General features: G+C 39.9%; 2 protein-coding genes and 1 long non-coding RNA gene across 3 annotated transcripts in view; all 3 read left to right on the top strand.

Annotated features, from left to right (window-relative positions):
• LOC114311305 (NAD-dependent malic enzyme, mitochondrial) overlaps positions 1-23,714 on the top strand; it is a 95,221-nt gene that overhangs the window by 59,328 nt on the left and 12,179 nt on the right. Inside the window, exons 9-10 of the mRNA XM_028257428.2 lie at positions 15,029-15,135; positions 17,727-17,838. Coding sequence (XP_028113229.2) covers positions 15,029-15,135; positions 17,727-17,838 — 219 coding nt within the window. The remainder of the gene's footprint in view (positions 1-15,028; positions 15,136-17,726; positions 17,839-23,714) is intronic.
• LOC145790741 (uncharacterized) lies at positions 1,719-2,178 on the top strand. The gene is made up of 2 exons (XR_014329852.1): positions 1,719-1,930; positions 2,009-2,178. It is a non-coding gene; the product is annotated as an uncharacterized LOC145790741 (long non-coding RNA).
• On the top strand, positions 20,005-20,772 carry LOC145790740 (uncharacterized). Its single transcript, XM_082869340.1, has one exon. The coding sequence runs from the start codon at positions 20,070-20,072 to the stop codon at positions 20,640-20,642; it is 573 nt and encodes a 190-aa protein (XP_082725466.1). The 5' UTR covers positions 20,005-20,069; the 3' UTR covers positions 20,643-20,772.

Genomic DNA, 23,714 nt, shown 5'->3' with positions numbered 1-23,714 from the left:
TAATGTTGGTAGGTTCGAAGGGACGGAAGCTGTGAGAAGAAGGGGAAGCTGGGAGCTGGTGGAAAAAAGAGAAGTAAAAAGCAAAGGTGGAATGATAGAGCGAAACCTTGGCTAATTTCATGCCATGAGTGGTAGGGTTTGATTCCAAAAACTTTAAGCATTTCGACAGTAACTCGGTGAAATATGCAAAAAGCTAAAGTTGAAGAATCCAAAATGGACCTCCTTCATTGGCATCCAAGGATTTTTCACAAAAAAGGGAGCAAGCTCTATAAACATGGCCTAGAATATATGGAGCTAAGGCCACCTTTCTTTGTAAGACAAGGGCTTTGGCAAGAGGGGCAAACTCATGCATGATCCTTTGAGAAGAAGTGCAGAAGAGGAACTTGCAAAGTCAATATAATAAAAAAGAAAAGAATTTGCTGGAAATTTGTGTTAATGTATATAATAAGATAGTGGCATGTATATAATATGATAGTGGTGTTGGTGGCAGATAGTGGCATGTATAGAATATGATAGTGGTGTTGGTGGCAGATAGTGGCATGTATATAATATGATAGTGGTAGATAGTGGTAATATATAATATGTAAGTGGCATATAATGGGTTATAATGATGTTTGTAATATCTCCTATATAAGGAGTGTCATTTGGTCTTGTAAGATAAGAAGTTTTGAATATAACAGAAATATATTCCTTTTTCCTCATATTTTCGGAGTTCTTCTTCCTCATATTTTCTAAGTTGGTATCAGAGCAACAAAAAACACAGCAGCCCTAAAACCGTCATAGCCATGTCGGAAGTCACGTCCGAAACCACTTCAACCCCTGCCGCTGCCATTCCGGTGAAAACGTCCAACTCTCACTCTGTCCAAATCACCACCATCCGCCTAAATGGTGATAATTTTCTCCGCTCGTCACAATCTGTTCGGATGTATATCTGTGGGCAAGGAAAGATCGGTTACATCACTGGTGACAAGAAGGCTCCTGCTGTTAATGATTCGCTGTTTGACAGTTGGGACGCTGAAAACTCCATGGTTATGACATGGTTGGTCAATTCCATGGAGGAGGATATAAGCTCTAATTACATGTGCTATACTACTGCACAAGAATTGTGGGATAATGTTAGTCAGATGTATTCTGACCTAGGAAATCAATCTCAAGTTTTCGAATTAACTTTGAAGTTGGGAGAGATTCGTCAAGGAGATGATTCCGTCACCAAATATTTCAATTCGTTGAAAAGGTTGTGGCAGGATCTTGACATCTTCAACACATACGAATGGAAATCGGTTGACGACTGCAACCACCACAAGAAAACTGTGGAAGACAGCCGTATTTACAAGTTTCTTGCCGGCCTCAACATTGAGTTCGATGAAGTGCGAGGAAGAATTATTGGCAGACCTCCTCTCCCATCCATTGGCGAAGTATTTGCCGAAGTCAGAAGGGAAGAGAGCCGAAGGAGCGTCATGCTTAAGAAAAAAGGTACTGGTGAATCAATTGAAATTTCTGCTTTAATTAGCGATGCTGCGGCCAACAAGGTTGCAAATTACCAGCACAGGTTTGATGATAAGCCACGGGTCTGGTGTGATTTTTGCAACAAGCCTCGCCATACACGCGAAACGTGTTGGAGGATCCATGGCAAACCTGTCAACTGGAAAAGCAGCAAACAAGGAGAGAAGAATCGTGGCTTTCTGTAGAAATTTAATGTATAAAGAGGAATAGAGAGAATTAATTATGTATAGAGAAATAGAGAGAATTGTATTATTGATTGATATATATTGATCTATATTACAATGATTCGTGATTCCTATATATAGAAGAGGGTGAGTGTGTAGTAGGTAAGGAGTAGGTGAAGTGGAGGTGGTAGTGGTGTAGTGGGTTAGGTTTAGTGGAGTAGGTGAGGTGGTAGTGGTGTAGTGGGTTAGGTTTAGTGGAGTAGGTTTAAGTGGGTGAAGTAGGTGGAGAGTAGGTGAAGTGGAGGTGGTAGTGGTGTAGTGGGTTAGGTTTAGTGGAGTAGGTGAGGTGGTAGTGGTGTAGTGGGTTAGGTTTAGTGGAGTAGGTTTAAGTGGGTGAAGTAGGTGGAGAGTAGGTGGATTTTAACAGCCCCCCGCAAACTCAAGGGGGATAGGAACTAACCAACTTGAGTTTGGAGAGAGTAACAAAACAAGAAAATACATAAAAATAAAAGAGGATAAGAGACACTGTATGGTCGTGTCAGACCATTGGTGAAGACACTGGATGGTGGTGTCATAACGTTGTAGAGGACACTGTATGGGGGTGTCATAACCATGTAGAGGACACTGTATGGTGGTGTCATAACGGTGTAGAGGACACTGGATGGCGGTGTCAGACCGATGTAGAAGACAGTTTATGGGGTCATGTCGGACCGTTGTAGCAGACACTGTGTGGTCGTGTCAGACCGATGTAGAAGACAGTTTATGGGGTCATGTCGGACCGATGTAGAAGACAGTTTACGGGGTCATGTCGGACCGTTGTAACAGACACTGTTGTGACAGTTGTTGTGACAGTTTACGGAGTCTTGCTGGACCCTTGTAGAAACTAACCGGAATCAATGTCGGGACAGTTTATAGAGTCTTGTCGGACCCATGAAGGAGCTAACCGGAATTAATGTCGGGACAGTTTACAGAGTCTTGTCGGACCCATAAAAGAGCTAACCGGAATCAATGTCGGGACAGTTTACAGAGTCTTGTCGGACCCTTAAAAAGTCGCACTCTCAAAAGGTGTGCCCAATCTTTCAAAAAGGCGTGCCATCAAAAGGCGTGCCCAATCCATAAAAAGACGTGCCATCAAAAGGCGTGCCATCAAAAGACGTGCCATCAAAAGGCGCGCCCATTTTGTCTTCGAGCGCCGAGCGGCGCATGATGCGCGTGTCTGCCTCTTCGTCAGGGTCTTTATAAACTGAGGCGGAGGCTGTGCTTGAGGCAGAAGCGAAGACAAAAAAAACTTTGTGAAAAAAACTTCTGAAAAAACTCTTCATTTTCTGAGAGAGATATTCGTTTTCTGAGAGATTGTTTCTAAGAGCTGCAAATCTGGAAACACTCTGTAACCAATCCTTCGCTGAAAAACTCAGCAACCCATAACATGGCCTCTTCTTCCCGTCCAGCTAACCAGAACATGGCCTCCTCTTCCCGTGGGCTGCTTACGCTCTTTCCAGAACTGAATGAGTCCACAAGAGAAATAACTGGTGTGGTGGCCAGTGAACCTCAACCAAACACCTCTGGTTTTGCTCCGTTGAACTTTCCGATGCGGTCGGTGGAGCAAAAAATGGCGGTGCAAACTGATATTGAGGCCAATCAGTATACTCTGAAGTCATGCGTGGAAACCATGACTGCGGTCACAAATTTGTCGCACCGGCTGCAGAGCAGGACAAATGAGGTGCAACAGTTAAACTCCCAGCTGGCTCTGCTCCAACGCATGTATAAGGATGCGCGAGCAGAGATTAGTGTGCTAAAGGCGGAAAATAAGGAGCTGAAGCGGAAGGCCACCGTTATGTTCCGATTTGGAGGGCCGCCATATGCTGCAGTGGAGGAGCAGGGAGTAGTGATCATGCCCAGTGGAGTGGGAAACACGGAGGCAACACCGGCAAGAGCCGCCCAAGACGGAGGCAAGAAGAAAAGACCGGCGGCAGAGTAGAGAAGAAAAAATTCCACCTGTGAATGTGGTTGTTTGTTTGTATTTTTTTTTTTTTTGTAAAATTGTGATCGGGGTTGATCCCTGAGATGAATAAAATATGGTTTGGTGTGCAAAGCTAGATGGTATGAATGGAATTGGAAAAAGATTAAAAATAAGGTGAAAGAAAAATAAAGAAAGAAATAATAAAAATATATTTGAAATCAAAAATGAAAGATGGGGAAATAAGGAAAGTGGTTTGGAGAAAATAAATAAAAATAATGGAGTTTGAAATCAAACGGAGGAGAGATGATGTTTTTTTTTTTTTTTTTTTTTTTATAATAAAAAAAGAGATATATATATATATATATATATAAAATAAAGAAAGTGGGGAAAGTGGCGGTGGATGCAAAGTGGGTTGGAAAGTGAAAAGATGAGAGAGAGAAGGCATGTGGGTGGTTGTCCATTGTGGAGGACAAACATAGTGGGTTATATTATATTCAGAAAGTTGTCCATTGTGAATGATGGTTTTGATGATGGTGATGGGGGAGTGAGTGTGGAGAGTGAAGGGTATTGAAGAAGAGTGAGGAACGATGGGTCTGTGAGACATATGCTTGTGAGAGAAAAGGAATCTGAAAGAAAGAAGAGATGGGTGTTGTAGCTCTGGCAGATGGATTGGTCTTAGTGAGATCAGACAAGAAACTCGAATTTGATGAAGACGAAGCAGCAGGAACATCCAAAGGCCTCAAATCGGTCCTGAAGTCCCTAATTTCTTCAAGCAAAGGAGCCAAATCAGAATAGATCTGTACAGTCCCTCTTGAAGGCACCTCCAAAACCGGCAGCAGACAACCGTAGCATGTCGCGAACAAGGCGGAGACGTATTGAGCACGGCCAGAGCGGAGAGCTTGACCGAGGGTTCCAATCGATTTCTGGAGATCTGGAAGCAGAGAGAGACCTTCGGAGAAGCCGTGGCCTTGGTGATCGATGGCGTAAGTGGCGAAGCCGGACTTGGCGAAGAGGACGGAGGTGAGTTGAATGAGCTAGCTCGACTCGCCGGTGAACCCGTGGACGACGGCGACTATTCCGATGATCTTCCCCTTGACGCTTTGAAGGAGAAGGACGACTCAAACAAGTCTGCGATATCGAAATATATCGAATCCCACCATGCTCTGATACCATGTACAGCTTCATTCCTCTGGAATTGGTGATGTACCTCTCTCTCTCATCCTGGCATTACCGTAAGGGATGAGCTCGGAAAATGGAAGACATGAACACGACTGGACATTCAGCACTCCACATGTCAACCTTGGCATCATATTGCTGAAATTGTAGAATTTCTGGGGCCATATACAATGGAGACCCGCAAACTGTCTCTGCGTGATCATTAGGATGTAAAATTCTTGAGAGACCAAAATCAGCAATCTTTAGCACTGCATCACTGTGAGGGCTTGAAAGCAAAATGTTCTCTGGTTTCAAAGTGAAGGTATGTGTTGTGTAGAAAATAAGCGGAATAGGTTGAGGTCCGGCGGGCGGTCAAGGCAAGGTTGCCGCCCGCCGGAAGGCGAAGAACACCAAGATCTTTAACCTATAGCTCTGATACCATGTAGAAATTTAATGTATAAAGAGGAATAGAGAGAATTAATTATGTATAGAGAAATAGAGAGAATTGTATTATTGATTGATATATATTGATCTATATTACAATGATTCGTGATTCCTATATATAGAAGAGGGTGAGTGTGTAGTAGGTAAGGAGTAGGTGAAGTGGAGGTGGTAGTGGTGTAGTGGGTTAGGTTTAGTGGAGTAGGTGAGGTGGTAGTGGTGTAGTGGGTTAGGTTTAGTGGAGTAGGTTTAAGTGGGTGAAGTAGGTGGAGAGTAGGTGGATTTTAACACTTTCCTACCACTAATGAAGCCGATTCAGGTCCCTTCAACAAAGAGCAGATTGATCAACTCTTAAAGCTGATAAAATCCAACTCCTCATCCGGTACTCCTAGTGTTTTGTTGGCACAAACAGGTAGAAATCCTAAAGCCTTCTCTTGCCTAAACTTCTCTCCGTGGATCATAGATTCCGGTGCCTCCGATCACATGACTAGTTTTTCCCATTTATTTAGTACCTATTTCCCTTGTTCTGGTCATGACAAAATCAGAATAGCCGATGGTAGTTTTTCACCTATTGCAGGAAAAGGATTTATTAAACTAACTGAGAAAATTAATCTCAATGCTGTTCTTCACGTCCCCAACTTAGCCTGTAACCTTTTGTCTGTCTGTAAACTATCTAAGGATTCTAATTGTCGTGTTACATTTTTTGAATCCCATTGTGAATTTCAGGACCAGAACTCGGGGATGATGATTGGGCGTGCTAGGATGCTTAAAGGTCTTTACTACTTTGATGAAGTACCTGTTAGTAATAAAAAAGCTCAGAGCTTTAATAGTACTAGTTCAATCTCTGTTCGAGAAAAAATAATGCTATGGCACTATAGGCTAGGACATCCTAGTTTTCTTTATCTGAAACATTTATTTTCAGAATTATTTGAAGGGATTGATTGTTCTTCTTTTCATTGTGAAAGTTGCATTTTTGCAAAATTTCATCGCTCTACTTATTTGCCAAAACCTTACCAGGCTTCCAAACCTTTTTATTTGATTCATAGTGATGTTTGGGGCCCTTCTAAAATCACTACTCTTTTTGGTAAAAGATGGTTTGTTACATTTATTGATGACCATACCCACTTATGTTGGATTTATTTGATGAATAAAAAATTTGACGTGAAAAATTTATTCACAAATTTTTACCATATGATTGAAAACCAATTTCAAATCAAAATTGGTATTTTACTTCTGATAATGGAACAGAATATTTCAATGAGCAGTTGGGGGAGTTTTTGGAAAAAAAGGGGATTTTTCATCAATCTACATGTCGGGATACCCCTCAACAAAATGGCATTGTAGAACGAAAAAATAAACATCTACTTGAAGTAGCACGTGCTATAATGTTTTACATGCATGTTCCTAAATATTTATGGGGTGAAGCAATTTTAACAGCCTCTTATTTGATAAACAGGATGCCTACAAAGGTGTTAACATACAAAACACCTTTTGATTGTCTCAAAACTTTTTTTCCTGACACGAGGTTGTTTTTTGATTTACCCGCCAAAGTTTTTGGATGTACTGCCTATGTTCATGTTCCTAGTCAATTTCGTTCAAAACTTGACCCCCGTGCTATAAAATGTGTTTTTTTGGGTTATTCCTCAAACAAAAAGGGGTATAAGTGTTTCGATCCTCAAACCAAGAAATTTCATGTGAGTATGGATGTGTCATTTGTGGAAACAAAATCCTATTTCCCCAACACTTCTCTTCAGGGGGAGACAAGTGGAGTAGAAGACCGTTTTTGGGATATTTCTATTTCGCTCCCCAATGTCATTTATCCTACACAAAAACCACATCTGTCTGATAATGATCACTTAGGAGAACCAAGTTTTATGGTGCCTAGTCAAGAAGATTCTTGTTTAGGGGGAGAAGTACTACAAAATGATCTAAATCCTGAGCTTCAGGTTTATATTAGGAAGCGATTTCATCTGGGGAATAATGACCCGAATGTCCATCCTAATGACCCGAATGTCCACCCGAGTTCTGGCATCGAAATTTTAGGTAATCCTATTCCTTCTATTTCCGACCTTGATGTTCCTATAGCAATTAGGAAAGGTGTCCGAAATTGCATTAAACATCCTATTGCAAATTACCTCTCCTATCAAAGACTGTCTAAAAACCATAGAGCTTTCACATCTAGGATTTCATACTTGTTTGTTCCAAGGAATATACAGGAAGCATTGGATGATCCGAATTGGAAATTAGCAGTCATGGAGGAGATGAATGCTTTAAGGAGAAGTGGTACTTGAGAGATAGTTGATCTACCCAAAGACAAGAAAACAGTTGGGTGTAAATGGGTGTTTACGATAAAATGTAACACAGATGGAAGCGTTGAGAGATACAAGGCGAGACTGGTGGCTAAAGAATTCACTCAAACTTATGGGATCGACTATCAGGAGACCTTTGCTCCTGTTGCTAAAATAAATTCCATCAGAGTACTGTTATCTCTTGCAGTAAATTCAGATTGGCCTTTACATCAACTTGACATTAAAAATGCATTTCTCAATGGTGATCTTGAAGAGGAGGTGTTCATGAGCCTACCGCCGGGATTTGAGCAGAGACTTGGAAGCGACAGAGTATGCAGATTGAACAAGTCATTATACGGACTCAAACAATCACCAAGAGCGTGGTTTGAATGCTTTGGGAAGGCAGTTATCAGTTGTGGCTTCTCGCAGAGTCAAGCAGATCACACAATATTTTATAAACATTCAAAAAACAGTAAAATTGCAATTTTGATTGTTTATGTTGATGACATCATTTTAACTGGTAATGATGAAGCAGAGTTAGCAGCCCTCAAAGAGAAACTCGCAAAAGAATTTCACATTAAGGATCTGGGAGCCCTCAAGTATTTCCTCGGAATGGAATTTGCAAGATCCAAGGAAGGTATATTCGTTAATCAGAGAAAATATGTTCTTGATCTCCTTGGAGAAACAGGTATGCTTGGTTGTAAGATGGTGGAGACTCCGATCGAGCCTAACTTGAAGTTACAAGCTGCTAAGGCTGAAGAAGTCAAAGAGAGGGAACAATATCAGCGACTTGTAGGGAAATTGATTTACTTGTCTCATACGCGGCCTGATATTGCCTTTGCAGTCAGCATGGTAAGTCAGTTCATGCACTCACCAGGGGCAGAGCACTTTGAGGCCGTTTATAAGATCTTAAGATATTTGAAAGGAACTCCAAGGAGAGGCTTACTGTTCAAGAAACATGGACATCTTCAAGTTGAAGTATACACAGATGCAGACTGGGCAGGAAGTGTTACAGACAGGAGATCAACATCCGGATACTGCTCCTTTGTAGGTGGGAACCTAGTTACATGGCGGAGTAAAAAACAGAATGTGGTAGCTAGAAGTAGTGCAGAAGCAGAGTTCAGAGCTGTTGTCCATGGAATCTGTGAAGTAATGTGGATTAAAAGAATTCTTGAAGAATTAAAGCTTTCTCACCCGACACCTATGAAGGTCTATTGTGACAACAAAGCAGCTATATCTATAGCTCATAATCCAGTTCTACATGATCGCACAAAACATATAGAAGTGGATAAACATTTCATCAAGGAGAAAATCAATGCTGGCATAATCTGTATGACCTACCTTCCAACAGGTGAACAATTAGCTGATGTGCTAACGAAGGGACTACACAAGAAGCAATTTGATAAGCTGACTAGCAAGCTGGCTATGGAAGATATCTTCAAACCAGCTTGAGGGGGAGTGTTGGAAATTTGTGTTAATGTATATAATAAGATAGTGTCATGTATATAATATGATAGTGGTGCTAGTGGCAGATAGTGGCATGTATAGAATATGATAGTGGTGTTGGTGGTAGATAGTGGCATGTATATAATATGATAGTGGTAGATAGTGGTAATATATAATATGTAAGTGGCATATAATGGGTTATAATGATGTTTGTAATATCTCCTATATAAGGAGTGTCATTTGGTCTTGTAAGATAAGAAGTTTTGAATATAACAGAAATATATTCCTTCTTCCTCATATTTTCGGAGTTCTTCTTCCTCATATTTTCTAAGTGAATTCCCTATCCGTCATAAGGCCCTCTTTTTTATTCTCAGCCTTGACAAAGTCATTATAAGATGAATTAAGAGAGGGGAGGGAAAAAAGGGTTTTTAGGTCAGGATAATATGGACCAATGGGGGTGCCAGTGGGGGATAATCCTAACAGATGGCAGATATCAAGGATAGTAGGAGTCATCATCCCACATCTAAACTGAAAGAAATTAAAAGCAGAATTCTAGAAGCAAAGGGTAGCAGGTATCAAAAAAGGGTCTTCCGAAATAGTAAACCTTGATAATTGGAGGGCGTCGAAGAGGCAGAGCTCCTAAAGATCTAGTGTCCTATCAGGGACGACCTGGTCATACCATTCTTCCCACTCTGGTCTCACTGTGGGCCAGCAGTGATGGGGTCGGTTCACCCTCTAGCTTCCCCAATCAAGGTCACCTTCGTAAAGGAGACAATAATCTTTTAGACGTGGATACAGAGCTGGAAGCTCAGTGGGAATCTCCCTAAAAATAGGCCCAAGTACATACTCTTGTTGCTCATGACGACGAGGAATGAAGATGCGTCCGTCAATGGCACTTTTCTCACCAGTCTTGTACTTCTCGCACTCTTCATCAATAATCCTTTTCAAGACTACAGATGGACTCGTACGCTCCACAACCGGTGTTTTGAAGGAAGAAGAAGCCATTGGTAGAGAGTTTTCAGAAGACAAAGTTGGGAAAAGGGTTTGTGTTTTAGGCAAACTAGTGAATTCAAAACACGAAATAAAAAGGGTTTTTAAACCTTTGTGTCTGAAAATATACCTAATCGTGGAATTCATAATGAAGTACTAAAGGTACGGATGCGAAAAGTTACCTTAAATATTGGTAGTTATGAAGAGAAACGCATCTCAAATACTGATGTCAGCTTCGAAATAAAATATTTGACTTCGAAGCCATATTTTGGAGCCAAAATCAGATAACAAACGACTTCGAAGGCAAGAAGTCGACTTCGAAGCACATTCCATACCTAAGGATGCAAGAATACTCAAGTATTTGTTTACTTCAAAAGGATTAAGGACCTGTTTTTAGGTTTGTCAGTAACAGTAAAATCCTTCGAAGCAAAACTTGAAATACCTTAAGGTTAGAAATTGTTGTTCTAAGTTTCAAACCAATAGTTGGTTTGATAATACACAAAAGAAATCACTTCTGTAGAATAAAACAGTGTAGTCCTTAAAAGAGGTTTCCATATTTTGGAAAATGTAGACTGTTTGTTTGAAACAAAATTAGTTGATTTGAAATTACTTGATTATATTAACCATATGTTGGGGAATTGGATATGATCAAATCAAGTTTCGAAGGGCAAAATTGATAAATTTGAAGCTTTGATTCTGAAAGGAAACCGGCAAAAGTTGTCAATTACATTCCATATGATGGAAAAGTTCAAATTGAACTTCAAGTATTTCATTGCATGTGATCAAATCAAGCTTCGAAAAACAAAGTTGGTTAATTCGAAATTGATGGCTAAAGAATTATGTTGGTCCTAGAATTAGTATGAGAGGTAATAATTGTTTTCTTCAAGGGAAAACTTCACACAGTTAAAGCACATCAACCATACAGATTAAGTTAATTGGAGTGGTAAATCAGAATCTGACAAATGAAATTCGAAAAACTTAGCTCTATTGATAAGTACTGTTTCATTTGATTACATTCTCAATTTCATAGAAATATGGAATGGACAAAGTTACAAGGTCATGGAATTTAGTCCAACAAAATTCAATGAATGAATACTCTTTTCCTACTCTATCCTCTATTTTGTTCAGGTTTGGTTTATCTAATTGATAAGCCCTTAATTGAGAAGAGAGCTGTTGGGCCTTCATTTCAAATTCTATTTGTTTTAGGGCTTTATCTGTAGCGTCCATCTCCTCTTCTTCATGCACTTCGTTCATTGCAACGTCCTCCCCATGCTCAGAATCCTGGTTCTTGAAGGCCTCATATTCATCAAGGAGGTTCTCTGCCTTATATTGAACTTGAATTCGAGCAAAGAAGGCTTCATCCAGAACTTCACTGGTAATGGAAACTTGGAAGTGCCAGTTGAGCAGGAGAGGAAGTCAGTCTAAAAATGTATAAAGTTCTATTTGGGCCACGGGGTTGAGAAGATGACTTAGACATAATGTCACAAGCTCATAGAAAGTTTCTGTAGGGAATGTCATCTCGAAGGACTTCAAAAGTTAAATGAGAGAAAGTAGCAAGTAAGGTCTGAGCTCTAAACTGCTGATAAGGAGGGAAGGCAAAGGAGGAGTAGTCGGAGGTTCCCTGATCGAATCTAGGAATATAGGTCTGGCTACACATTCTAGCCAATCGGAGGTATAAAGTTTTGCTTTTTGGGCTAAAAACGTAGGATTGATCCCTCACCAGGACGTTGGACACTTTGAACCATTTGAGATGGCAAGGTAGAAGTATACCATGATGAAAGCAGATTGTCCTCAAGACTGCGTATGTGGTCAATAGGAACATATGGATATACTACAGAACTGCGTTTGGAAGGAGGGATTTCAAGAGAGTCATCGAATTCTGGGAATCGGTGATGAATGCGTTCCCTCGTTTGAGGTTGAGTAGGGGTAGGCCAAGTTCCCCAACCAGAGGTCGTAGAAGAAAAAGAAGCAGGAGCTTCATCCCATGCGGAAGGCTTTGTTGCAGAAGAAGAGCTTTCAATATCCATAATTGCAAATTTGTGTTCCAAATAATCATAAGCAGTAGGTTCTTGGTTCGAAGGCCGGTGATTTGTGAAAGCTTCCATAACTTGTATAAATGGAGGTGGATAAAGGTGGCTAATCAATGCATGAAGGTTCTTTCGAGGACGAACAACATCATTAAATAACTCTTCGTATGCTTGATCAATGTAAGAGAAGATTGGCTTGGCCATAAAAGATGTATCAGTCTTTTCGAATACTGAGATAGTGGGGATGGTCAAGGATTAGAAGAGAATTTAATGCAAATGTTTCATTGATGAATGACAATTGCATTTCTGAAAAATGCAAAGCCCATGCACGTTCTAAGACGTGGGTAAAATACCTTGATCCACTAATATCACCAAGTATTGGGTATATTAGTGCGGGGGTAATGTTGGTTACATATTTTGTATAAGCCAATCACAGTTCGACACATGGCAGGATGAGGGCAATACGGGAAGATAATTCAAATCTTCAATCGTAATCACACACGTGGCAGTTAGTATTGGTTATTGTGGATCTGCATAGCACTGGATTAGCAAAGAGATGCAAAATGACGTGGCTTCAACGGTTACTCATATTTAAATTCAAAAATCATGAGGGTAGCCTAATTGCAAATATGGCATAGTAGAGCTAACTGTAAGGCAGCATGATCGGCGATCATGGAGGGATGATTCGACGGTTAGAAATGTATTTCGACGGTTGTCATTGAGAAGTATAAATAGCAGAGAAGGCCCCAGAAAGACCCCCAGACTTAGATCCAAAAACCAGTTTTATCTACTTTATTTTTCCTTACAGTTTTTACACTTCTTGTTCTTTACATTTCTGTACTTCAAATTCTTGCACTGCATTTCGTTCATAGGAGTAGTTTCAAGTAATTTGTTGCTGTAAACCTCTACGAGGCTGATTTGGATCTTTGTAAGTCTTTCATTTTACTTAATGAAATGCTACAATTGTTCTTCATTTAATCATTGTTTACTTAATTCTCCTAAACAAAGTCACCTGTAAAAGTCCTCTTCATTGAGGCTGAAAGAACTAAAGCACAATCGTCTGATAATTGGTTGGCAATTAATATTCTGTAAGGACTGATTGATCCTTGTTGGCACGCTCACAATTACAACAATAACCTTCGAAAGTCAAAAAAGCCAACAGGGGGGTGTTAAGAATCATGCCCTATTAAATATCAATCAAAGCAAGTTTTTTGTTTTTTTATGTAATTAACGATTGTTAAATGATATTAGGTTGTGGCTTAATTATTATTAATATTTTTTTGGCAAAACAACATTGATATAAATATTTTTTTATGCAAATATTATAACATTAAATGTTCCAGATCAATTGTTATCTTCTCACAGCATTATTGCATTTGGTGCAGGTTCAAGACCTGTGCATTAAGCATTCTAGTTGAAGACCTGTGCATTAAGCATTCTAGTTGAACCCAACAAGACTTCATAAGCGGCTCAACAAGTCTTCATAGTCAGGACCTGACAATACCCGATTGTTACCCAAGTAAACCCGCACATGTAAACCCGTGAAAAATAAGAAGCCCAAATAGATTACCCATTTCTGACTCGCACAAAAATTATATAAGTCCAAACCAGCGAAACAATAGGCAGATTTGGGCGGGTTAATGGGTTTGGGTTGACATTGCCACCCCTAATAAATATATAAAATTATATATTTTGCACGTACCCCTCACATGTTGTGTCCCTACATATTTTGAAATTTTGCTTGTCACATGTCCATGTTTGTGCTTCTTAGAGTGTCGCCACCACCATCAAACAACAATGCTTATTGCTTTTCCACCAATGCTTTTCTGGAATCATTTGCATTGGCACACCATCGGGATTTTTGAGGGAGGGGAATTGAAGGGGAGGAAGGGGTTTCTAGCAGGGGAGATCGACGAAAGGGTTAGAAAGAACATGAGGGAGGGGTTTAATGGGAAGAGAGAGAGATGGATAGATGAGTCTGTAATGGAGGAGAGGTTAGGACTTCATGTATTGGAAAGTCTAGAGACAGTCAATAAAGATTGACTCTCAGTGTAATGTGTAAATGTACTGAACAAGTCTAGAGACAGAGTCAATAAAGATTCTTTGATGTACCATGTAACTCTTTGTAGAGATAAATTCATCAATTCATAAAACTATGTGTAAGGTTTTAATTTGTTATGAGTTGATAAGTATAATCTCTGGTGGCCAATAAAATGAAGTCATTTGTTCATAAATATCTTTAATTTTGACCTGCAGTCGGTTTGGTTTAGGCAATTCATATATTCTTGCAACCGTTGCCAACCGATTGCACACTTTTTCACAGCAATTGCAGCCGTGGCCGACTGATTTAACTTATGAATTGATACTACTCTCTAGTATTTCAGTAACCATGAGGAGCTGACATGCCATTTTAAATTAATTAGTGCGCTTCTATGCATTAGTTAATGGCACGCTCTGTTACAAAGTTCCTTGTTTCCTCGATATTGATTTACCAATTAAACCAAAACAAATGATCAGCCTAAATGGACCCCTAAAATCCTATTAAGTAACGACCAATACAATCTGTAATGGCCTTTTTTCAAAACCATGGGTTTCACAATTGTAAAAATTGGCTGAAATGCTGTGAAGCTTAACATACAGACACATAAATACTGTATTGTTCTGACTCTCAATTGTATAATTGTTGTTTATTGTTATTGGATAAAAAACAGTTTATGAATCAGGCATGAAAACCAATATGGTAAACTTTACTTTCAATTATCCCTTTTCTTTTTTCTTGCTTACCTCATCAGCTTAGTTAAGAGATATTTGATTTTTGGTGTTTTATCTGTTCTCTAAACTATGGGTTGTACCTCTAGGTTTCACACTAGTAACTGTTGTGCATTTTTTAATATTTTTGCAGACTTCAAAGAAAATTATCCGACTATTTGAAGTTTTTGTGTTAAAACATCATTCATTTACTTTTGGTATTTACGGATACATTATAGTATTAGTTTGACATTTAGGCTTACAATTATTCATGCTGACTAGTAGTAGTGTCCATTTATATTGCAGGGAACAGCAGGAGTTGCAATTGCTGGTCTTTTAGGAGCTGTAAGAGCACAAGGAAAGCCAATGATTGACTTCCCAAAGCAGAAGATTGTTGTTGCTGGGGCTGGAAGGTTTGCTAGTTGCATTTTGTTTTGAACCAAGAAAAATTAGGCATCGCTACATTATAAAATACATGGAGAAGGCCAACCAGGGGGAAAAAAATGGAAATTTGTTGGAGCATGAAAAGAAATGAAGTCCTATGTTTTATTTGGCTATTGGACCTTAAAAGTAGAATCTTCATGGTGCTGATGCCATATTGGTAGAAGTAGCTAAGTTGAGTTCTAATTACTTATAATTTCAAGCTAATGTGTCATATAATGAAAGTGTGGGAGAGAGTGATGGAACGTCGATTGCGAGATATAACAGAGGTGTCAGAGAATCAATTTGGGTTTATGCCTGGTAGGTCAACAATGGAAGCGATCTATATTTTGAGGAGAGTTATAGACAAGTATAGTGAAAAGAAAAGAGACATTCATACGGTTCTTATCGATCTTGAGAAAGTATATGATAGAGTGCCTTGGGATATAATCTGGTGGGTGCTAGAGAAGAAAGGGGTGACAAAAGGTTACGTTGATGTGATTAGAGATGTGTATGAAGGTGTGGTGACACTATTAGATTGCTTGTTGCAGAGACAAGTGGATTTCCAATTACTATAGGGTTACACTAAGGATCAACATTAAGTTCTTATCTTTTTGCTTTAGTTATAGATGAGTTGACGAGAAATATCTAGGATGATGTGCTATAGTGTATGTTTTTTGCAGATGATATCGTGTTAGTGGATGAGATTAGAGAAGGAGTTAACTCTAAGGCCCCGTTTGTTTTGGGGTTAAATAGATGGGAGGGGATTAGGATGGAGGTGGGGTTATTTAGTGTTTTGTTTGTTTGTAGAGTTGGGAAGGAGATTAGGATGGAAGAGGTGATATAGATGGAGGTTGGAAGGGGATTGAGACGGAGGAGGTGGAGATGGTATTAGAAAAATAGTGAGGGGATTAAATTTTTTTTTATTTTTTATATATTGGGAATTTTTTTTTAAATATTAATGTTTAATTTTTTTTTATTTGTTTTATTATTTTATATAAAAATAATTTAACAATTCCTACACTAACAACTATTATCAAAACAAACACAATTTTACTTAATCCCCTCACTAACAATCCCCTCATTATGAATCCCCTCCATTCTACCTCTGAAAACAAACGGGGCCTAAGTTGGAGACTTGGAGAGAAACAATTGAATCCAAAGGATTTAGGATAAGCAGAACTAAGACAGAATACATGGAATGTAATTTTAGTAACAGTAGCAATGAAAGCAGACGAAAAGTGAAGATTGAGAACCAAGAACTACCAAAGAGTGAATATTTTCGTTATTTGGATCGATTATCTCAACGACTGGGAAGATTGGAGTGGATATGGTCCAGAGAATTAATGCGGGGTTGGTTTAAGTGGAAGAGTGCATCTGGGGTACTGTGCGATAAATGAGTACCTACTAGACTAAAAGGAAAGTTCTATAAAATGGCTATTAGACTAGTGATGTTATATGGGACAGAATGTTGGGCAACTAAGAAATAATATGTAGATAAGATGAGTGTTACTGAGATGAGGATGATAAGATGGATGTGTGGTAAGACTAGAAAAGAGTTAGGAATGAGTATATTCGAGAATGGATATGAGTAGTACCGATAGAAGATAAGTTGAGAAAGAATAGATTGAGATAGTTTGGTCATATACAACGGAGACCAACAGAGATAGTAGTAAAGAGATGCGATACAATGACGGTAGATGGAAGTATTAGGAGAAGGGCCAGACCTAGATTGACGTGGGCTAGTGTAATAAATAGAGATATGAGTCTCCTTAATTTGACTTAACGAAATGGCTTTTAGATAGAGTTGAGTGGAGAAAAATGATTCTTGTAGCCGACTACATTTGATGAGACTTAAAGCTTGGTTTGGTTTGGTTTGGGATAAGGTTCTGACTTGCTTGTGGACTAAATTTCTTTGCTATGCTTTTCTGTTCTACCTTTTAGTAGCCAAACCAAACTAAGCCAAATATATGATATTTGTATTGTAGAGAGACATTTTGTATTGTACCTGCGTGAATTTGATATTTACTTTTTGATCCATTCCCTGGTCGGCTAAGCTTTTGTGGGTTGGTTGTCTATCATGGTATTAGATGTTTATTCAAGGAGGTCTTGTGTTTAAATCTCTCCGTTTGTATCCAATCATCTCTCCACTATGTTTGTCCATGTGTTCTCTTTGTTTGCACTTTGCATGTTTACGCTTCTCACTCATTTGGTTTGCATGCAATGGATAGTGTGATAGCTTGATGAATATAATTTTTCCGATTCCTTATCAACTCAAGGTTTTGGGGCAATTGGTTGACTAATAATAAAATCTATTACTACATGTTGCAAAACTATATATTAAGCTGAAGGGGCCTTTGTCCCTTTGGGATTGTCAATAATTTTTACACCAATCTAATACTCTGTCTCTATATTCTCTCTCCCACTTCCTTATTTTTCTCCTACCCCTCTGTTTTTAATCACACATAGTATCACCCTTCTTGTACATCTGAATTGGATCACTAGCACATGAATTGGCATTATAGCACTTCCAGTTTCAGTTCATGGTAGAGAGACTAGCCTGCTAAATTTTGTGCTACTGCAGTGCAGGAATAGGGGTTCTCAATGCTGCTAGGAAAACAATGGCAAGGATGTTAGGAAATAATGAATATGCTTTTGAGAGTGCTCGGAGTCAATTCTGGTTAGTTGATGCTGAGGTGAGTTATTTCATCAAGTGGTAACATTTTCCTAAAGCTGTAGTTCACTGTTTGTCAGGCCAGTTTGGGCCAACAGCCTATAAGTATTACTTTTGTCTTTGTAACCACAAAAAGGTTATTATTATTATTGCTGCTGCTGCTACTGGTGCTGTTGTCATTACTACCATTATTATTTAGCTAGGATTTAAATTAATATTTGCTTAGAATGTTTGATTACGTTTCCAAATGGCGGTAGGAACTAATTTCCTAATTTAAGGCCTTGTTTGGGAAGTTGGCTATTTGGCTTTTTGGCTATTTTAGCCTAACTAAAATAGTTGTGTTGGGAAAGTTGGTTGGCTTTTTTTTTTTTTTTTTTTTTTTTTTTTTTGTAGTTGATTTGATAGTTGTGAGAACTCCGCCGGGGTTGTTAACAACTCCGCCGGTCCCAAGCCCGGGTTAAGGAGGAGGGTTGTGTGTTAGGTAGCCGACAGCCAACACGTAAAAAAACCGCTCGGATCCCTTATGAAAATGAATCCTACTTTGAATCGTTTAAATGCTAGGTCGTTCCCCTCAAGTGACGCGTTGCGCCTGCCTCCGGGTGTTTCGAAAAGTGAGCAAGGGGCGCCGCATCGACGCCTGGGTGCGGTGAAAAATGGGCAAAGGTTTCCGCGTTTTTCTGGACGAGCGCGGGTAAAGAAGCTAGTCCAAGACTATAGGTTTAGGATAGCCACTTGGAACATAGGAACCTTAACTGGTAGGACGATGGAATTGGTAGATGTTATGATTAGGAGGAGAGTTAGTATAGCTTGCATACAAGAAACTAAGTGGATGGGAGAGAAAGCTAGGGAAATTGAGGATACTGGTTTTAAAATTTATTATAGTGGTAAAATTTATACTGGTTTTAAAATTTATTATAGGAATCATAATTGCCAAGGGTCTTGTGGAAAGTGTGGTGGTGGTCACTAGGAAAGGAGATAGGATTATATTAGTTAAATTAGTTATTGGAGGGAATATAGTGAACATTATTAGCGCTTACGCCCCTCAAGTAGGGTTAGATGATCAGACTAAGAGGGATTTTTGGGAGCAAATGGATGAGATCTTACAGGAGATACTCGTAGGAGAGAACCTGGTTATAGGTGGAGATTTTAATGGCCATGTGGGCATAGATAAAGTAGGTTATGAAAGGGTGCATGGTGGATACGGTTTTGGTGACAGAAATGAGGCTGGAGAGAGAATCTTAGATTTTGCGTTGGCTTCTGATCTGGTGGTGGCTAATACTATGTATAAGAAAAGGGAGGAGCATTTGATAACCTTTAAGAGTGGATTAGTTAAGAGCCAAATAGATTATTTCTTAGTGAGAAAAGTGGACTGCCTAAAATGCAATGATTATAAGGTGATTCCTGGAGAGAGTCTGGTCTCTCAACATAGGATTTTGGTACTAGATTTATGTTTTAGAGGGTAATACCAAGCTAGGAAGGATGGTGGGCGTCGTAGGACGAGATGGTGGGACGTAAAAGAGGATAAACTAGAAATATTTAAGAATCGAATGGATAAGGAAGGTACTTGGGGCTTAGAAGGTGATGCTAACACTATGTGGAATTCGATGACCAATTATATGAGGAGAATCTCAAGGGAAGTGCTTGGAGAGTCGAAAGGAACGGGACCCAGTTCTAGGGAAACTTGGTGGTGGAGGGAAGAGGTCCAAGCGGTAGTTAAGGCAAAAAAAGAGTGCTTTAAAAAGTGGCATAAGGATAGAACTGAGGAAAACCTTAAGAGCTATAGATTGGCTAATAAGGAGGTCAAGAAAGTAGTGAGAGAGACTAAGTTGAAAGTTTATGATGACCTATTGTTAAAATCCACATACTCTCCACCTACTTCACCCACTTAAACCTACTCCACTAAACCTAACCCACTACACCACTACCACCTCACCTACTCCACTAAACCTAACCCACTATACCACTACTACCTCCACTTCACCTACTCCTTACCTACTACACACTCACCCTCTTCTATATATAGGATTCATGAATCATTGTAATTGAGATCAATAAAATCAATCAATAATACAATTCTCTATTTCTTTTTATACATTGATTTTTTTAACATGGTATCAGAGCAAGTTTAGAACCTAGTATTTTCACTTCCCCGGCGGGCGACAACCTCACCTTAGCTGCCCGCCGGACCTCAACCTAGTCCACTGAAATTTTCTACACATACCTTCACTTTCCTGCATCTTCCAACTCTCCGCAATGCCAAGGTGGACCGGACTGGTTTATTTAGGGCTCCGGTCCAAGCTCCGGTTCGCCTGGACTTCGCCGCCGGGGTTCGGAGCTCGGCGCCTCTGGTTTCCCTTCACGGCGCTCTCGGCTTTCTCTGTTGGTCGGACTCTTTGGTCTAGGTTTAGAGGGAAAGGAAAGGAGTCGGCGGTCGCGGCTTCGGGTTCCGACTCGCCGGCGATTGTGTCGGTGGATGGTAGTGGCGGCGATATCGAGCCCAGCACTGCAACATCACTGATAGAGGATGTTGTCACTGAGAAAGATGTTGAACACTTATTGAATCTGCTTGAAAGCAAGGATAGGGAAATGGGGTGGCAAAATCTGATGGAACGCTCCACCTCAAACATGGCATACCAAGCTTGGCGCCATGAGCCCGAGACGGGACCTGTAGTGTACCGTAGCACAACTGTCTTTGAGGATGCAACTCCGAAGCTGGTTAGAGATTTCTTCTGGTATGCTAAGTTTCGCCCTAAATGGGATCCTATGCTTGCGCACTTCAAAATATTGGAGGAATGTCCTTCTACAAGGACGGTGATTGTCCACTGAATAAAAAATAAAACACAAAAAAGGTTTTCTTGAACATATGCATTTTCTTTTTTTTTCTTTTTTTTTGATCCAGCTTTGCAGAGGAGTGACAAGCCACGGCGTACCTTTTTTTATTTTATTTTTAAAACCCTCTCTCCACTCATTCATTTTATTATTATACCCACGTGGGCTGTCCCCATTCTCTCCTCCTCTTTTTAACTTTTTTTTTTTTGTTTTCTCAAAGTTTTTGATCTGCCCAAGACGTCTTTACTACCCACTCTCTCATATTTTATGAAACTATCAACATACACCCACCTACAATGTAAGATGAAGCCATAAATGCCACGGTAGTGCACACACTTTACAACCACTCTCTTTTCTTCCACCACATGATCCCCATTTCTTTTCTTTTCTTTTCTTTATTTTCCACTTTCAAACCCTTTATTTTTTTCTATTTCTTTGACTTCAGATATATATATATATATTTTTTATTATAATATATTTTTCCTATCCCTACTTTTATTTTATTTTTTTCTATCTTTCTTTTTCCATCAATATTTCATTATTATACACCTCTTTAGTGCGCATCACCCTTTTTTCTATTATCTTATTATTATTTTTTATATTCCACAAAAAAAAAAAAAACAAAAAGACGCAGGAAGATCTACACACCAAACTCATTTTATTCATGTCGGGGCTCACCCCGATCACCATGTTTCCACATACAAAAAAAAAAAAAAAAAAAAAAAAAAATACAAACAAACAACCACCTTCACAGGTGGGATTTTTCTTCTCTACTATGCCGCCGGTCTTTTCTTCTTGCCTCCGTCCTGGGCGGCCCTTGACGGTGTTGCCTCCGTATTTCCTAGACCACCAAGCACGTTGCCTCCTCCCTGCTCCTCCACTGCAGCATATGGCGGTCCTCCAAATCGGAACATCACGGTAGCCTTCCGCTTCAGCTCCTTGTTTTCCGCCTTCAGCACACTTATCTCTGCTCGCGCATCCTTATACATGCGCTGGAGCAGAGCCAGTTGGCCGTTTAAATGCTGTACCTCATTTGTCCTACTCTGCAGCCGGTGCGACAAGTTTGTGACTGCCGTCATCGTCTCCACACAGGACTTCAAAGTATACTGATTGGCTTCAATGTCAGTTTGCACTGCCATTTTTTGCTCCACAGACCGCATAGGAAAGTTCAACGGAGCAAACCCTGGGGCGCTTGGTTGAGGTTCACTGGCCCCCGCACCAGTTATCTCTTTTGTTGACTCGTTAAGGTCTGGAAAGAGAGTGAGCAGACCACGGGAAGACGAAGCCATTTTCTGGACAACAGAGTGTTACAGAGTGTCTCTCTCAGAAATCTCTCAGAAAACAGAGTGTTACAGAGTATCTCTCTCAGAAATCTCTCTCAGAAAACGAAGAGTTTTTCAGAATTTTTCTAGCAGTTTTTTGTCTCTGCTTCCAAGCCTCAGCCTCCGCTTCGGTTTATAAAGACCATGACAAAGAGGCCGACACGCGTTCTGTCGATCACGTGCATCGCCGCGTGTCTGGCGCACCTTTTGATGGCACGCCTTTTTATGGATTGGGCACGCCTTTTGATAGCACGCCTTTTAAAAGATTGGGCACACTTTTTGATGGTGCGACTTTTTAGGGGTCCGACAAGACTCTGTAAACTGTCCCGACATTGATTCCGGTTAGCTCCTTCATGGGTCCGACAAGACTCTGTAAACTGTCCCGACATTGATTTCGGTTAGTTTCTACAAGGGTCCAGCAAGACTCCGTAAACTGTCTCAACAACTGTCAGAACATTGTCTGCTACAACGGTCCGACATGACCCCATAAACTGTCTTCTACATCGGTCTGACACCGCCATCCAGTGTCCTCTACACCGTTATGACACCACCATACAGTGTCCTCTACAACGTTATGACACCCCCATACAGTGTCCTCTACAACGTTATGACACCACCATCCAGTGTCTTCACTAATGGTCTGACACGACCATACAGTGTCTCCTATCCTCTTTTATTTTTATGTATTTTCTTGTTTTGTTACTCTCTCCAAACTCAAGTTGGTTAGTTCCTATCCCCCTTGAATTTGCGGGGGGCTGTTAAAATCCACATACTCTCCACCTACTTCACCCACTTAAACCTACTCCACTAAACCTAACCCACTACACCACTACCACCTCACCTACTCCACTAAACCTAACCCACTACACCACTACCACCTCCACTTCACCTACTCCTTACCTACTACACACTCACCCTCTTCTATATATAGGATTCATGAATCATTGTAATTGAGATCAATAAAATCAATCAATAATACAATTCTCTATTTCTTTTTATACATTGATTTTTTTAACACCTATACACTAGACTAGATAGTAAGGAGGGAGAGAAGAGGGTATACAAACTTGCTAAGATACGAGAGAGGAAAACAAGAGATTTTAATCAAGTAAAGTGCATCAAGAGTGAGGATTCTAAGGTATTGGTGAAGGATGATGAGATTAAGGAAAGATGGAAGAATTATTTTGAGAAACTGTTAAATGAGGAACATGGTAGTACGACAATAGGGGAAGAAATAATCAGTAATACGATAAACCAAGACTATAGGTTCTATCGCCGGATTAGGAACTTTGAAGTGGAGATTGCACTTAAGAAGATGAAATCAAATAAGGCTTTAGGACCTGATGATATCCCTATTGAAGCTTGGAAGTGTTTGGGTAAAAAGGGAGTTGCTTGGTTGACTAGGTTGTTTAGCAAAATTTTGTTGACTAGGAACATGCCAGATGAGTGGAGGAAGAGTATTTTAGTGCCAATCTATAAGAATAAAGGTGATGTCCAGAACTGTAATAATTATAGAGGAATTAAGCTAATGTGTCATATAATGAAAGTGTGGGAGAGGGTGATGGAACGCCGATTGCGAGACATAACAGAGGTGTCAGAGAATCAATTTGGGTTTATGCTTGGTAGGTCAACAATGGAAGCGATCTATCTTTTGAGGAGAGTAATAGAAAAGTATAAAGAAAAGAAAAGAGACATTCATGTGGTGTTTATCGACCTTGAGAAAGTATATGACAGAGTGCCCCGAGAT

The sequence above is a fragment of the Camellia sinensis genome, chromosome 5 (genome assembly GCF_055761805.1).
Source record: "Camellia sinensis isolate YWXY chromosome 5, ASM5576180v1, whole genome shotgun sequence".
Taxonomy (NCBI): Eukaryota; Viridiplantae; Streptophyta; class Magnoliopsida; order Ericales; family Theaceae; genus Camellia; species Camellia sinensis.
Note: the sequence above shows the minus strand (reverse complement) of the source record. Positions and strands in the feature narration are given on the sequence as shown.